Source organism: Gracilinanus agilis, chromosome 2 (assembly GCF_016433145.1).
Source record: "Gracilinanus agilis isolate LMUSP501 chromosome 2, AgileGrace, whole genome shotgun sequence".
In the NCBI taxonomy this organism is placed as follows: Eukaryota; Metazoa; Chordata; class Mammalia; order Didelphimorphia; family Didelphidae; genus Gracilinanus; species Gracilinanus agilis.
The window spans coordinates 148424030-148440412 of record NC_058131.1 but is presented as its reverse complement, the minus strand read 5'-3'; the positions used below and the strand labels follow the sequence as shown (position 1 = coordinate 148440412).

The following is a 16383-nucleotide window of genomic DNA, read 5'->3' as shown; positions in this document are numbered from 1 at the left end:
AAACCACACTTGTTGCATTGGCCGTGAAGGCAGATGCAATCCGAATTTTATTTGTTTCTCTTGCACAAGTTGCTGAGAGAGCTTACCCTCAGTACTTTCTTTGGCAGAGCAAATGGGGCTGGGGAGCATGAGGTGAAGGGGAGAAGGGGTAGAGTCCCTGTAGGATTGATTCATGCTTGGCAATCCAGGTGAGAGATGCTACTCTACTGAGGAGTTCTAGAAAGAATGGACTCATTCAGACCTCCTTTAGGACAGCATTCTTATCCTTTTTGTGTGTCATAAGTCCATCTGCAGTCTGGTAAAGCTTATGGGTGAGATCATCTAATTGACTCAGTGGATTTAGAGCCAGGTTTATAGATGGGAGGTCCTGGATTCAAATCTGACCTCAGTGTGACCCTGCGCAAGTCAACCCCCATTACTTAGCCCTTACCACTCTTCACCTTGGAACCAATATGTGGTATTGATTCTAAGAGAGAAGGTAAGAGTTAAAAAAAAATAATACTAAGAAAGGGGGCAGCTAAGTGGCTCAGTGGATTGATAGCCAGGCTGAGAGACAGAAGATCCTGGATTCAAATCTGACCTCAGACACTTCCTAGCTGTGTGCTAGGCAAGTCATTTAATTTCCATTGTCTAGCTTTTACTGCTCTTCTGTCTTGAAACCCATACACAGTATTGAGTCCTAGATGGAAGGTAAGGATTTAAAAAAATGGACCCCAAGATAAGAAGCCTTTGGTCTACAAGTTACTCAGTGTTCTAACTTTTCTGGAGGTATCAGCTGCTCATAGCTATCTTTAAATCAAAATTTATTTAATAGGAAAAGGTTTTATGTAAATGCGACCTAGCTCAGAGTTCTAGAGTGCCTTATAGTTTATAAATTCTTTTTTTCATAATGATGTTTTGGGGTAGATAGTCCTAGAATCCTAGAATCTTAAAGGTCCACACTGAACTTGGAGTCAGAGAGCAGGGTTTGAATCCTGTATCAAATGCTTATTACCTGTATGGCCTTGGGCAAGTTGTTTAACTTCTGTAAAATGACTAAAAGATTTCTAAAGTCTCATTTGGGTTAAAAGACATGATCCAAGGATTTTAGTTCATGCTGAGGGGGCTTGTACAAGAATATCTTCTATCACCTCCTGACAAGTGGTCATCTGAAGACCTTAAGGAAAGAGAACCTACTACTTCTCAAGAGTCATATTTGAAGTTTAACCATATTATTCCCATTTCACAGATGAAGAAACAGAGACATAGCAAAGTGAAGTTGCATAATGAGTTAATGAAAGAGCTAGGGTTCCGACCCAGGATTTCTAACCCCATATCTGGTGCTTTTTTCTCCACACCACACAGTGTCTATATATGGTAACAAGACTCTCAACTTGCTAGCTCAGAGTTGTCTATGTGTGTGTGTGTGTGTGTGTGTGTGTGTGTGTATTTAAACACTCTTTTTCCCAGAAGCCTAGGGGTTCCTTCCCAGAATGTCTTTAAATGCATAAAATACATAAGAACTAGGTAATAGGAATTAAATGACTTATCAAGGGTCACACAGCTAGGAAATATCTGAGGCCACATTTGAACCCAGGACTTCCCATCTCTAGATCTGGCTCTCATTTCACTGAGCCCTCTAAGTGACCTCTAGCTATCAAAATAATGAAAAAAAGTTAATGAGCCCTGGGATAAGGACCCTTGTGATATAGAAGAGAGAGAATGCAGATAAGACCAACTTGAAAGTCTATCCATCAGTAAAAAACAAAAAAACAAAAAAACCAAAAAAAAACTATCACATGGCAAACTTCTTCAGTTAGAGAACTGAGTTCAAAACAAAACAAAACACCCAAACCTGCCTGTCTGGTAGATAAGGTCAGATGGAAGCCATTGCACCAAGAAAGCCCAGGGTAGGGTCAAAGAAGAAATAAGAAACCCCAGAGGAGAGATCCTCAGAGTAGGTATCTTTTCATCTTACCCCTGGAAGCACTGGCCAAGTCAGCCAGAGTTAAATGGCAAAAGATGAGCCAGCTCCAAGCCGTCCTCATGACTCTGCTTTAGAAGTCTAACCATTAGAACATGGACACCCCTAACAGCCTTATAGTATGTGTGACCGGAGGGGCGGAGGGTGGGTAGGTGGAGAAAATATTTCTAGCTGCTTAAGAGCTCTAATTGGCTGCTGGGAAAACACCAGCTCTGAAGTTTTTCACAGCTGTGGCAATCAGTCTTCAACCTGATCAGTTGTTTCGAGCTGATTCTTGCAGAGAATGGGGGAGATTTTCTTGCTTCATTATTTTTAGCAGTTATTCTTTCTAAATGGAATGACATAGTTCCCCATCTGCCTGTGGGTTAACACCCCAAAGTCAAACTGCCTGGTTTTCTTAGAGGAAGAGTTAAAGCTAATGAAAATTATACCCCCTTTCTATAAGGCTTTAAGGCTCACAAAGCTCTTTACTCAGAAATAGCTCATTTAATTAAATCATAAATAAAACTATAACATTATATAACTCATTAATTAAATCATGACAACTCGATGAGTCAGATTTTATCCTCATTGTGAAGATGAACAAAACTGAGGCTGAAAGAAGGGAACTGACTTGCCCAAGGTTGAAGTTCTAGTGAGGAAGTAAAGGAACATCTGAACCCATGTCTTCAGACTCAGTTTGGTGCTCTTTCTTTCTTCTAGAGATAGAAGAGAAACAAATTCCACTGTCAAGTCATCGTAGGCTGATAGTCTTCGCTTTAAAACAAAAAATTGTGGTTTTGAAGAATAAATTTTAGAAGAGAGGTTAGACTTGTTCTGTTTGGTCCCCAAGGGAAGAACCAAGAGCAGGGGCCAAAAGTTGTAAAGTGTTGTATTTGGGCTCACTGTGAAAAGAAACTCTCTCTCCTTTGGGGCTACTCATAAATGGAATGGACAGTGTTTGGAACTGGTGGATTTCCTCTTGGTTGGAAGTCTTTAGGTTGAAGGTGGATGACCACTTACAGGTTGTGTTGTGGAGAATTTCTTTGGGGGATGTTGTTTGGATTTGATGGCTAATTAGGTCCTTTTCAAGTTCTGTTAGGGGTAAAAGGGGGATTTTGTTGGGTGAGAGTCTGTGAAATAGAATGCGTTTAAAAGTAGCCATTTATTTAATGGCTATAATATCTATATTAATCTATATATAATTAGTTCATCATAGCTAACTTTATATCAAATTCAATTGTTTAAAGAAAGATTTCATGCAAATATGGCCTAGTTCACAGTTCTATAGAAATTTATAGTTTATAAAAGTGTATTTTTAGGGGAAAGGAAAAGAACCTGTATGTTCCAAAATATTTGTAATGGCTCTCTTTTGTGGTAGGAAAGAACTTGAAAATGAGAGGATGGCCCATTGTGTGAAGAGAAAAGAATTTATTTGTTCTTCTCAGGGTGGGATTCCATTAGAGAAGGAAAACCTGTTTAGGAGTTCAGAATAACATCTCAAGGACATTTTGTTGTCACCATAGTCTCAGTGGGTTGAAAGATCTCTTATCTCAAAGAAAGCAAACCATTAGGCTAACCTACCTCCTTCTTTCTCCTGACCCTTAGAAATCAGAAGAGCCACTCCTAAGGACATAGCTATCTCTTTATAACTTCCTCTTGCTAGTGTGGAAACTTGTGATGAAGCCCACGCTGTGATGGGGCTCCTGTGTAACCTGTGTTTTCTAATTGGCTAGACTTTCACACCTAAATTGTAAGTTTGGCCCCCAGACCATGGGAGTATTGAATAGAGTGGGTGGGGGTTTGCATCAGGAATCAATAAAATACTTATTATATCTGCACCCATGTGGTGGGCATCACCATTATGGTGTGACCCCTTCTCATGAGAAAGATTAAACCTTGCTTCTGTTCACTTAAATGGTTTCTATTTTTTTATGCCTTATTGTCTCATACACCCATCAATTGGGGAATGGCTAGACAAATTGTGGTATATGATTGTGATGGAGTACTACTGGGCCATAGGAAACAATGAGCAGGCTAATTTAAAAAAAATTGGAAAAAGCTACACAGCACAATGACCAGCAAAATGAGTAGAACCAACAGAACATTATGCATAACTACAGATTTAATTTTTGAAGAATCAATTGTGAATGTCACCTTTGGAAAATGAACTGAAAGGTGGAAACATGAGACACTTAATTTGTATGAACATACCCGTCTCCCACATCATGCTTTCTATGATGGGTGGGGATAGAGGGGTAGATTGAGGTGGGGAGAGGGACTCAGATACTTATGGATAAATTCTATTAATAAGAGAAAAACAAGTATGTATTTCTCCGTAACATCCTTTTAGGATAGGTAATCGAAGAATCCCACAATCTTGGAAATTTGAACATTGACCAGAGACCCACGTTCAAATGCTATATCAGATAGGAAGGAAGGAAAGTAGGAAACAAGTATTTATTAAGTGCCTATCATGTGCCATGCACAATGCTAAGTGCTTTCCAAATAGCTCCTCATTTGGTCTTCACAACAACCCTACAAAGTAGGTGCTGTTATTATCCCCATTTTACAATTGAAGAATCTGAGGCAGAGGTTAAATAACTTGCCTAGAGTCACACAACCATTCAATTTTGAAATTTAATTTTGAAATTTGTGATGGAAATTTAATTTTAATGTTTGAGGCCAGATTTGAACACTGTTCATGGTCTGCTTTTTACTCCAGAAAGAGGATGCTTCTTATCCTGGAATGCCTCTTAGGTCCTGGTTCCCTTTTTAGACATCTGGATCTGTGGTCCAGGACTTTGTAGTGAGTAATAAAGTTTCCACTTGGCACCTCTTCTCATCTCAGTTCCCCAGCATGGGTTGGTGATGCACTATTATGGATCAGGGACTTTCTCTTGTCCTTGTGAACTTCTTCTCTTTGGGCTGGAATGTTCCCTACCTCATTCACTCCAGGAGAGATCCAATATGTCTAGATCTCTCTCCCTCTGCCCCAACTGGACTGGAGAAATGATTCACTGTTGTTTTTTCTTTGAGTTCTTCATTAGGATTTCTTCTGCTTCATTTTCTACATGTTTGAGACACTCATGTTTTTTGTTCGCATTGTGATAAAAATTTGCAATGAAGAGAAACTAAGGCACAAAAATCCCAAGTTTAATTTATTGGCAAGGCTAGCAATTACTAGTAATAGAGGTCAATGATGCCCCTCAGTGACCAGAGACACACCTTGTAATCAGATTCACTCTTTACCCCATTGGGTGGTTGTATAAAGTCGGGTGACACAAACTAAATTAAGTATATAATTGGTCTATATTAGAGGCAAAGATAGATTTACATTTTCCTGACCTCTAAGTGTGTGGGGTGTCTCCAAAATCCATAGCAACAGGGGAAAGCAAAGAGTCAGTCAACATCATCTGGAAAGTCCCATGATGGATATCCCCACCCTATATTAGAGAGATCCAGTGTTAGGAAAAACATTTCCTGACCAGGTTGAATCATCCTTGTTATAAAATAAATAGTAGGAAAAAATAAATAGTAGGGACTCTTCTTGATACTATTATGCTCCTAGTTATTGGTTAGGGAAGCGGTGCCTTTTGTATTCCCCTGGGTAGCTGGTGGCTGGGAACACCTACTCAGTCACCTTAGTTTGATGGTATAAGTCCCTTTCTAAATATAACAGTGCCCAGGTAGGACCCTTATGGGTTTGTGGATGGGTAACCCTTTCAGGTCCCACCTGGGGTTGGATTAATTAATATTATTGGGCTCTGTTAGCCTTGGATAACGTTTTCATCTGACTGAGTTGCTCCCTCCCCAAGGGTCATGATTCAATGATCACTCAGGAAGGTACTTTAATAAAGTTTATCTATAGATGTTAAATAGGGAAAGGAATAATCGGGAAAGGATTGGGGATAGGAGACCCTCTTACTATAGCTATGATCAATAATCCCTCAGGAAATCCACCCTCTTCTTCTTATACCTCCCTTCCTCCCTTCACCTCCAGGGCCCAGATACCTAATAGCTAATGATGATTCAAATGCCTAAATATCTAGGGAGATTCAGAGCAATGTTCAAAGATCAAAGATCCAATCTCCAAGGTCCAAACTCCAAGACCAAAGACCTCCCCCCAGATCCCTGTGAGGGCTATTTATATTCTCAGGCCAACTGACTTTCCCTTTAAACCTCTGTGAATATTCTGAGGTCTCCAATTGTCTTCCCCTGTCAATCAAGGTGAGACAAACCAACTCTCAGAGTTTGAATATAACATCCTTCATCCATTTTCTTTATTTCCCTCAAGAGGCAGGTCCAGTCTCAGTTGTGGGCATAATCTCCTACCAAGTTTCATTCCAACTTTCTTATCAAGGTCTAAACAAAATAGTTCTAAGTCAGCCTTAGAAATTGGTTACGATTACTAAAACTCTTAACTATTAATTAATCAGTAATCAATAATTAACTTCACAGGAGGTAGAGAGGCTTTCTATACTTCATATTTCCCTGGCATCTTGTCTCTGCCTCTTGATACAAACATATATGTGTAGGTATGTGTTTGTGTGTGTTTGAATTTTAATTTTTTTGGTACAAGGCCAAATTTCTTTGTCTCTGCTAATTGTTTACAAAAAGGCTCCTTTTTCTTTTTTTTTTTCAGCTGGAGGAGGAGATTTGGAGGTGGAAGGGAAACTAATATATAATGACTAGTATTGTTGGAAAAAAGAAAAGAAAGGGTCATTGAAGTATTTGAAAAATTTTGGAGAAGACAATGCAAGGAAATGCAAAAGGAAATCGACATAAACTGGGCAGTTTTGAGAATAATGTATTGAATTTTCTGTTGTTATTGTTCAATCTTAGTCCTATCCTATTCTTTGTTACCTAATTTGGGGTTTTCTTGGCTAGAGCCAAGGTACTCGAGCAGTTTGCTGTGTCCTTCTCCATCATTTTACAGATGAGGAAACTGAGGCAAACAGTTTAAGTGACTTGTCCAGGGTCACCTAGCTAGTGTCTGAGGCTGGATTTGAACTCAGGAAAATGAATCTTCCTGCCTCCAGGCCTGGCATTATATCCTCTGTGCCACCTAATTTTCTTTGAATTTATTATACACCATAAAAAAGCAAGCCATTTGTAATAGAAATTAATTTTTCTCCCAACTTCTTTGTTCTATAGTTAGGAACATGACAAGAATGACCTCTGAACTCTCCTTATCCCTGTGATTATTATCCAGTGCCTTCAAGTAATCATTTAATTGAACTGATGAAGAAAAAAGGCAAGTTAAATAAATGTATAAAATTCAGTTTCTACATATATTCCTCTTTTTCTGTTCTTTTTCAGTTTTGGAAATGTTCTTTTTTTAGTGTTGAATTTCAGAATTAAAAAATAGAAAACAGTAGTAATTTTTTCATCTAAGTTGAATCAGTCTTACACGGTCTGTGCTTTCTCAAGTGCTTTTAACCAGTATGAAAAGACCATCTCTGGCTTCAGCCTTTTCTTTATTCTGTATTTAGGAGTTTGACACGAATGACTCTGCATTATCCATATCCCTGTAATGATTTTCCAGGTCCTTCAAGTAATCATTTCAATGAACTAATGAACTTTAAGAAATAGCTAGCATTTATATAATTCTTTAAGTCTTAGAAATGGTTACAGTGATTTTTTAAACTTTAAAATTAATCAATCAGTAACCAATAATCAATTTCAGAGTCAGGAAGGTTTTAGGAAGGTTTGCAAAACACTTTGCAAAAAATATAAATCATATCTGACTTGATCCTCATAACAACCCTGGGAGGTAAGTGCTATTATTTTTATTGCCATCTTACAGATGAAGAAATCAAGGCAGACAGAGGTTAAGTGCCTTGCTTAGGCTAATAGCACACCTAGTAAGTATTTCAGGCCAGATTTGAACTTGGGTCTCCTTGACTCCAGGTCTAGCATCCTGTAAACATAGCACATGAAATACAGGCTCTATGAATTTCCCTAGAAGATGTCTTTATTTTTCTGTGTCTAGTGCTTATCCCTTTCAAAGGATTTCAGTGCCATTTTTTAATCAATGTTCAAATGCTTCTTGTCTGGGTAAGATGATTTTGTCCCTTGAAAAGAACTGTAGTTTCCTGAAGTGGCTTACCTCAGGTTGCATCAGGTGTCCTTGGGCCTGTCCCTCAGCCTAAACCCACACTTCTGATGACCACAGTTTGCCAGGAGAAGAAGGGATCGCCTCAGCTAAAAGTTAAATATTCAATTTAATTCAAACCAAAACATTGAATTCCTTCGTTATGCCTTTATTAAGTACCTGAAAAGTGCTAGGTGCTGTTCTAGGTGCTGGGGATATGAAGACAAAAATCCCACGCAGAAAAGCTGGGAAAATCATCACCTGGCACCAGTCAGTGGTGTGATGCCAACTCTTCTTGCAAGCACATACAGTTCATGAGATTAAATAAGGGAAGTTTTATTAAACATTGAAGAAAGCAACTTAGCATCCCCAGGAACACAAGCAGAAAGATTTTAATGAGCAACCCCTGCCCAAAGATTTATGTAAACTTCTAGTCACTGACCATCCTCTATCTGCTAGTTCCCTGCTGCTCCCAGCAGGTGTGCTCAGATGTTGCTTTTTATTACAATCCCTGCTGCATTTCCTCACAGCAGGCGCCCTCCCCATGTGGCTTTCTTTCCCTTGATTGCTTCCTTATCTTTTGACCAGGCAAAGCATTATTTCCTAATAGGCACAGTAGGCACTGCACTTAAGGACTATGCAAATATTTTTGGTAATGCTTTTTTAAAAATCTGCCTCATTAAAAAATAAATATAAAAGTATAAACATATGTGTGTCCATCTATCTATCTATCTATCTATCATCTATCTAAAGGGTACCTTGTTTTTAAAGAATATATAACTATAAATTAATCTATGAGAAACCAGTAGGTGTTTTGGGCAACTGCCACTCACGGGTTAAACTCACAAAGAAGGATAGAGTAACAGAGCCTGAGTAAATCCAATAACCCTTTCACTAAAGGAATGGCAGTTGGAATTACTGGTCTCTGTCACAAACCAGGGAATAACACAAAGATTAACTACTCACACACTATGGGTTCTTTGAGGTGAGAGGAAACAAACAAGAAGGAAAACAAAATAGTTTTAATGTATAAACAGGTTAAGGAGAGTGGGAGAGGCATTTCTATAGCTAAGATTAGCCAACTGACAAGAAATGGAATCCTAAGAGAGAGTTTCTCTGTCAACCCAACTTCAGTCAGGCTGACAGCCTTGACTGAGGACTAGAGGGAGAGAGCTGGGTTTGGGGATTTCTCACAAATGGTCCAGGTTGCTTCCTTGATGGCTTCAAGATACCAGGAACCAACTCCTTGCACTGCCAATAATCCAAGAGATACCAGGTAGGGAAAAATGCCTGCAAACTGTCCACCAGAAAACAGGCACTATCCACTACCAAGGATTGTCTTGAGAGATGTTGTTTTCAAGCTTCTCCAATCCCAAAGATCCCAAACTCATGGAGAGTCACTGCTGGCTCGACTTCTCCAAACCCCTCTCACAGCAGCACTGACAGTTTCACTCCTCCCCCAGTTGCATTCCAATACAGAATGTTCGAAGCTGACAGCCGAGCTCCTATACATTTCTATTCTAGTCCCTAAATTACTTCATTACACTTGATACATGAGCACCTTAAGTCACAAGCAATTTGAGATATGAGCAGTCACGATTGGGATTTTTTGCTTTGCCATGAGCAGATATTTGAATCACCAGCTTCTGCCATCCTCCACTAGATAGCCTGCAAATGTTCTGTTTCACAAGTTAAACTAGGCTGCCTCATTTAGTTCAGTATTTGTCTGGCTGTGCAAGCATTTGTATTAAACTTTTGCTTTCTTTTTTATTTTTGTCTTTATTATCAGTTTTTTGGGCAAATTTCTTAACTTTTAACCATGGGTCCTAAGAAAATGAGTGCCAAGGGCAGTGCTGAGAAGAAGAGAAGGATGATTTCCATGAAGCTAAAGCAAGAAATCATTGAAAAACATGAGCGAGTTGTGTGTGTTCCAGACTTGGTGAAGAAATATGATCCAAGTTCATTGACAATATGTATGATTTTTAAGCAAAAGGAGTCACTAACGGTTATATCTTTCAGGCATGGACCCCAACAATGAAGCATCTGGAATGCCCTGGGCTTCCTGGTCTCACAGGCTAAGGATGGCAAAAAGGAGAAGAAAGAAGACAAGAAGTGAGGCCAGAAGGGAGAGAGTACTCAGTCTCCTCTCAGGAGGCTGAAAAGAATGGGAGGCTTAAGGGATTGAAACAGTGGTTTAGGTGTCAGGCTTGTGTAACAGTTACAATACAAATAAAGGTGGGCAATTAAAAAAAAGACACACCCAGAAAAAGTTGCAACAGGTCTTGCACTGGAGCTGTTGTAAAGACACTTATTTCACACATTATCAAAAAGTTCTGAAAGGGAAGAAGAAACACATTTCCATAGAAAGGTTTTTGTTGAAACAGCCTCTAAGTGAAATCGAGGAAAGTGTGGCAAAACAGCCAAAATTCAATGAAGAAAATGATAAGTAAGTAAAAAAAGGCAATTAAGTTTAGCAATAAAATTACATATCATAAATATGGTCAATTTTGCATTTAAATGTAGTGTTGCCTTTGTAGAGAGTAAGTGAAAACCTTCTCCAGTATCTTCACTTGACCTTGAAGGTAAATAACATTTCATAAGCAAGTTTATTTCTTTACATTCTTTCTTATCTATAAATATATTAATTTGTTATTTGTGAAGTACATTTTTGTATTTAAAAGCATATAAAACAAAAAATTCATGTGTTTTTCTTGGGCCAGAATGGATTAATTGTACTTCCATTAATTTAAGTGGGGAAATTTGATTTGATACACAATCAAATTGGGTTACAAGTTCGGCCATGGAACGAATTAAACTCATGTGTCAAGGTAACACCGTATATCTGTCTATCCATCCATCCATCCATCTATCTCTCTCTCAAATAGCCTCTTCTTGCTCTCTTTCTCCAACTAGATTACTAAAAATATGGAAGAGAACAAGGATAGGCACAGTATATATACAATTTTGTATGCTAATCTTTTTTCCCTTAAAGTGAAAAAATTTGACAATAGAAATAAAATCTTCAAAATTTCTTCATTGAAATGTCTGTCTTCACTCTCTTGTTCTCCACCTCTCTCCCTATTCCTCTTTACACATACACCCACATCTTCACATACATTCCCCATCTGTTCTACCTTCCAAGTGTAATTGATTAATATTAGTGAAATCAAGAAACTTGAGTATGTGTCAAACAGTCAAAAAGTATTAATAACATATAAAAATAGATATTAGGAGATGCTACAAGTCTATCCACCTCTAAGAGTCTAGGGAACTAAGGAACCAAAGTTCTGAGGGTTGACAAGTACTATTATTTGACCCCATTTTCAAGAAAAATTGAAAGTCTTTACCAAAGTAGAATCTTCTCTCTTCTTGAGCACAGTCTTCACCACCACAGTTTGCTGGTTAGCATACACTGTTCTCCCTGTATGCCAGCTCTGGTGAGATTTCTCTTCAGTGAGGCCATTCTCCTAACTTTTGACCACATAAAAGTTTATCTGGGAACCAGACTCTCAATCTCCACCTTCAGTGCCCCAGGCACTGTCTCTAGGTTCAGATTCGGTTGCAAACCCTTGACATCAGGGACTATTTTGCCTTTTGCCTTCTCCCCAAAGCTTTGCACAGTGCTTAGAACAGAGTAAATGCTTGTAATCATCATAGCATATTAGACTTAGAGCTGGAAGGTACCATAGAAGCTATTTGCTGATAGACAAACTACCTTGATGCCCTTTCTCCCTCTGACAACTAGAAGAGAATCTTCCACCCTCTTAAACAGTAATACCTAGTGTTTCTATAGCACCTTTAAAGTTTGTAAAGTATAGGCCTCCCTCCCACATTGTGTGTGTGGGGGGTTAGGGGTTTGGTGCCTCTGTGATCTGGAAATTCTGCATAGAATTTTTTGACCCTCATTTTATATTAGAGAAGAAATCTGAATTTTTTTTCTTTTATAGGGTTTTTATAGTATCTTGTAAATTTTGGGTTAAGTATGCATTTGTGACTTTCTAAACTTTTTCTGTTTTTGCATGTAGATTGCAGATTCTGCAAAACTCTTCCTCTGCCTTCCCCCACCCCCTTCCCCCCCATTCCCATTTCTTATTCTGACCTGTGATATATTGAAACCAGGATAGAGAAAGTCATGATGTGGAACGGCTAACTGTATTTTACATACATTACTCTGTATGGTACCCTGTGAGGTAGATGCTACTATTTTCCCATTTTTACAGATAAGGAAATGGATGGTGAAAGAATCTAAGCAGCTTGTCCAGCAATCCACAGCTATTTAGTGACTGAGGCAGGATTTGAACCCACAGATTCTTGACTCCAAGTCTAACACCTAGATTCACTACAATTTCCTGCTCTTGGTACCCCATTCTCTTCTCTTTTCCAGGGCAAACATTCTCTGTTCATACAACTATTGCTTATATGGCATAAGCTTGAAACCCTTTACCATCCTGGGTGCCCTTTCTGGGACACTCTTTTTTTGGCATCCTTCCTAAAACATAGTGACCAGAGGTAGCTAGGTGGTGCAGCAGATAGGGAACCAGATCTAGAGACAGGAGGTCCTGTTTTCAAATTTGACCTCAGACCCTTCCTAGCTATGGGATCCTGAGAAAGTCATTTAATCCCAACTGTCTTTACTGATACTTAGTATCAGTTCTAAGACAGAAGGTAAGGGTTTGAAAACAAAACAAAACAAAACAAAACAAAACAAAACAAAACAAAACAAAACAAAACAAAACAGAAGAAAACATATTAACCAGAACAGGACACAATCCTGCAGATGTAGTCTGATCAGGGCTGAAGACAGTGAGACTCTCACCTTCTACCACGCTCCACCCCCAATATTCTGTTTAAGATTGTATTAGCCTTTCTGTTTGCCACCTTATGCTTTTGACTCATTCTGAACTTGGAGTCCAAAACCTCCAAATTTTTTTCTGATGAAATCTTCCCTAGCTATGTCTCTTCTATATTGTCCTTGTGAATCTGATTTTTGAAATTAAATTAAGAACTTATGTTTCTCCCTATTAAATTTTATCTTCTCAGATTCAGCCCAATGTTTGAGCCTGCCATGATCTCATTGAACCATGACTTTTGTCACCCAATGGACTAGGACTACCTCCTAGCTTTTGGTTATTTTCAGATTTAGCGTGTGCTATTTGTGCATTTGTTCAAGTCTGAAAAAAAGATGTTAAATAGCACAATGGCCTGAGCCCTACCTTGAGATATTTCCTTCCAAGTGACAAAAGGAAAGATCATTGAACAAGGGAAATAAAGAAAGGCTCTAGCTTAAACTTCCAGTTCTATTACTTAGTACCTAACTGAACTAACAAAAGTTTCTATGCCTTTTTGGTTCTTAGTTTCTTAAGCAGAGAAATGGGGGTTTGCACTAAATGATCCATAGTGTCCTTTCTCAAAATAAGACAATGATCCTACTCCCCCCCTTTTTTTTAGGTTCAGGCATTCAACCAGTTCTGAATTCAGAGAGCTATTTATTCTAGTACATATCTTACTGATTTTCAAAAGAATCTATTCTGCTTACATCCTCTAATTGGCCAATTATTCTTGTTCACTTTTGTTTTTTTGAGAAACAAAATTCTTTTCTTGGTGGGTCCAAGTTTCATCCCTTTTGTGGTTTCCAGTTAAAATTACTATCTGTACAAACTGGAAGCCAAGAGACCACTTCCTCTCCAGTCACTCATTGTTGCAATTTGGCAACGCACTTTGTTACAAGTGAAATTGTACCTGTGTGGCAGGAATGAATGTATAATTCTTGGAGTAAAAGTTTGGCTTGTAACTTTAATATATTATAAGGGCAATTATCTCAATAATTATCTCAATAATGTCTCAAGTACAATTACACTTTCTGTAAGAAGTCTTTTCTGATAACCCCAATTAATATCTCCAAGAACAATACCCCTAGGACTCTAGTTAGTAAAGTCTCTTGGAGAAGGCTTTCCCTGCAGGATAGGATTGCCCCAAAATACAAAGGCCTTTTAATCTCCTTTGGGCTGAGTGAGGCAGAAACAATTTGTTTTAACTTCAAGAAACTTTACTATATGAAGTATTTTGGGGATTTTAGGATGTGTGTTTTTAACCCTTATCTTCCATCTTGGAATCAATACTTTGTATTGGTTCCAAGGCAGAAGAGTGGTAAGGGTGGGCAATGGGGGTCAAGTGACTTGCCCAGGGTCACACAGCTAGGAAGTGTCTGAGACCAGATTTGAACCTAGGACCTTCACTCTCTAGGCAAGGCTCTCAATCTACTGAGCCACCTAGCTGCCCCTTAGGATGTGTCTTTTGAGTCTCTACTTTAAAAATGTTCAAAACTGTAGTCTAGTGATTTAGGAATAAGTTGTATGAACCAGAAGCTAGTCTAATAGCCTCTTCCCTGTTCTACAGTTCCTTTCCCAGTTTCTTTCATAAGCAACTTTTGGCTGCTTTAATTTGCATTCTTAGACCCTTCACCTCTTACTAGCCCAGCCAGTTCAATTTGCATTCAAAGGGGTGCCTGCTGAAGAGAGCAGGTGGGCTAAAAGCTCTGGAAAAGCACAAAAGTGGCCTGTCAGAGGTAGCAATCTCCCAATTCTGATTTTATACATAGCCTCTGACTCTGACCTTGGACCATTTGCTAAAAAAGATACTCCCTTCAGGAAGGTTGGAATGTGACAGGGTGAATGACAAGTCCATAAGGACACTCTAGGCCCATTGAAGCAAAAGCAGCCAGAAAATATATTTTTGCAGATCTGCCTCAGACCCTGGCAAGGACCAGTCTTGACCTTGCATATCTACAAATCAATGTCTAAGAACACTTGACTTTCTTAATTGGCTCAGAACATCCTGACTAGCTATCATGAATCTTGAGCTCTAACTCAGGGACAAATGACCTTCATGCATATCAACTATATCCTGGCACTTTTGTACTTCTAAAAAAATCCTTATGTCAGCAATAACAGACCAAAAAGGACTTTGAAGATTGCTATTAATGAATTTATGTACTTCTTTATGTAGTTGACACCTGTGTATTCTAATTGGCACTGAAGAATGTACGTTTCTTACACATTACCTTCTTCTTGATATATCATTTTTCTTTGATCTTAGAGAGTAGAATCTGTATAAATATTGCACCTATATGCTCAATAAATCAGAATCTGTGATTGCATCCACAGTCTTCTAGGCTTCCATATTTATGACTCAATTATGCCTGATAGGACTCTGTCCATCTCTCTCTTTCTCAGCTCTGCTTTCTTTCTAAGCTTCTAAAATTCTCAGCCCTACTGACCCTACCACAGTGACCAGCTGGAGGCAGGGCTTTCCTCAAACTCTCACTGCAAGTTTCCCTGTGAACCCACTGACAGGCATTTCCTGGGCCATTACAGATGAATGTGTCAGGATAATGCCATTTAATCTGAGGGCTATAGTTTCCTATTAATAAGGGATTTTCCTGTAAGTTTGTGCCTTCTCTGTCTCTGTTTCTGTCTCTGTCTCTCTCTCTCTCTGTGTGTGTCTCTCTGTCTCTCAGTCTCTCTGTTCTCTCTATCTCTCCCTCCCTTTCCCTCTCTCATTTCTACCTTCTTCAAGTCTCAAGTACAATTACACTCTGCAAGAAGTCTTTTCTGATAACCCCAATCCTGCAATGCTACTGCCTTTCCTCTTTTGATTACCTCCAGTTTATCTTACACATATCTTATTTATAGCTACTTGTTTTCCTCATTGGCTTATAAGCTATTCAAGAACTAGGACTTTTAACTTTCTATCTCTTCCTTTTAGCACCTAACAATAGCAGCTACTTAATAGAATATCTGCATGCCTAACTGGATTATCATCTATGATTTCCCTCCAAAGTGGATGTGTACCCTATATCTCTGTCCCTGGCTCACTTCTCTCTATATGTGCTTTCTCTAATAAATCTCATCAATTCCTAGGGATTCAGTGATCATTTCTATGTAGATGAGTCCCACATCCATATATTCAGTCATTGCCTCTCTTTTAAAAAAAATTAATTTACTTGTTACATTAAAATACCCAGTTAACTTCCTCTTTATCTCCCTTCCCCCATTAGAGAAGGTATCATTTGATTTATTCAATATCACTACAATTAAATTAGTTAACCTTTCTCTTGAATCTACCTTTATTCTGTCCAAATATTCTATTATTATCTATTGCCTCAGGGAGTTACCAACTGGGTGATCCATAGGATTGGGACTTTATGGATTAAATTTGTGATTTCATTTGTATAGGAAACCCCTAGGTGAGGAAACACCCTTTACTGATGCAGATTAGGATACATTTTCTGACTTTTGTAGGCTTAAAGAATTGCCTAGAGCACTGTGTTATTTGGAATTTTTTG

The 16383-nt window shown here is 38.6% G+C and overlaps 1 protein-coding gene and 1 pseudogene across 1 annotated transcript in view; one reads left to right on the top strand and one right to left on the bottom strand.

The window, feature by feature from the left end:
• Window positions 1-2027, bottom strand: part of CST7 (cystatin F) — a 31264-nt gene extending 29237 nt beyond the window's left edge. The window contains exon 1 of the mRNA XM_044659502.1: window positions 1958-2027. Within this exon, the coding sequence (XP_044515437.1) occupies window positions 1958-2027 (70 nt within the window). The remainder of the gene's footprint in view (window positions 1-1957) is intronic.
• Window positions 2028-9858: 7831 nt separating this feature from the next.
• The window catches only part of LOC123233387, a 21689-nt pseudogene continuing 15164 nt past the window's right edge, over window positions 9859-16383 (top strand).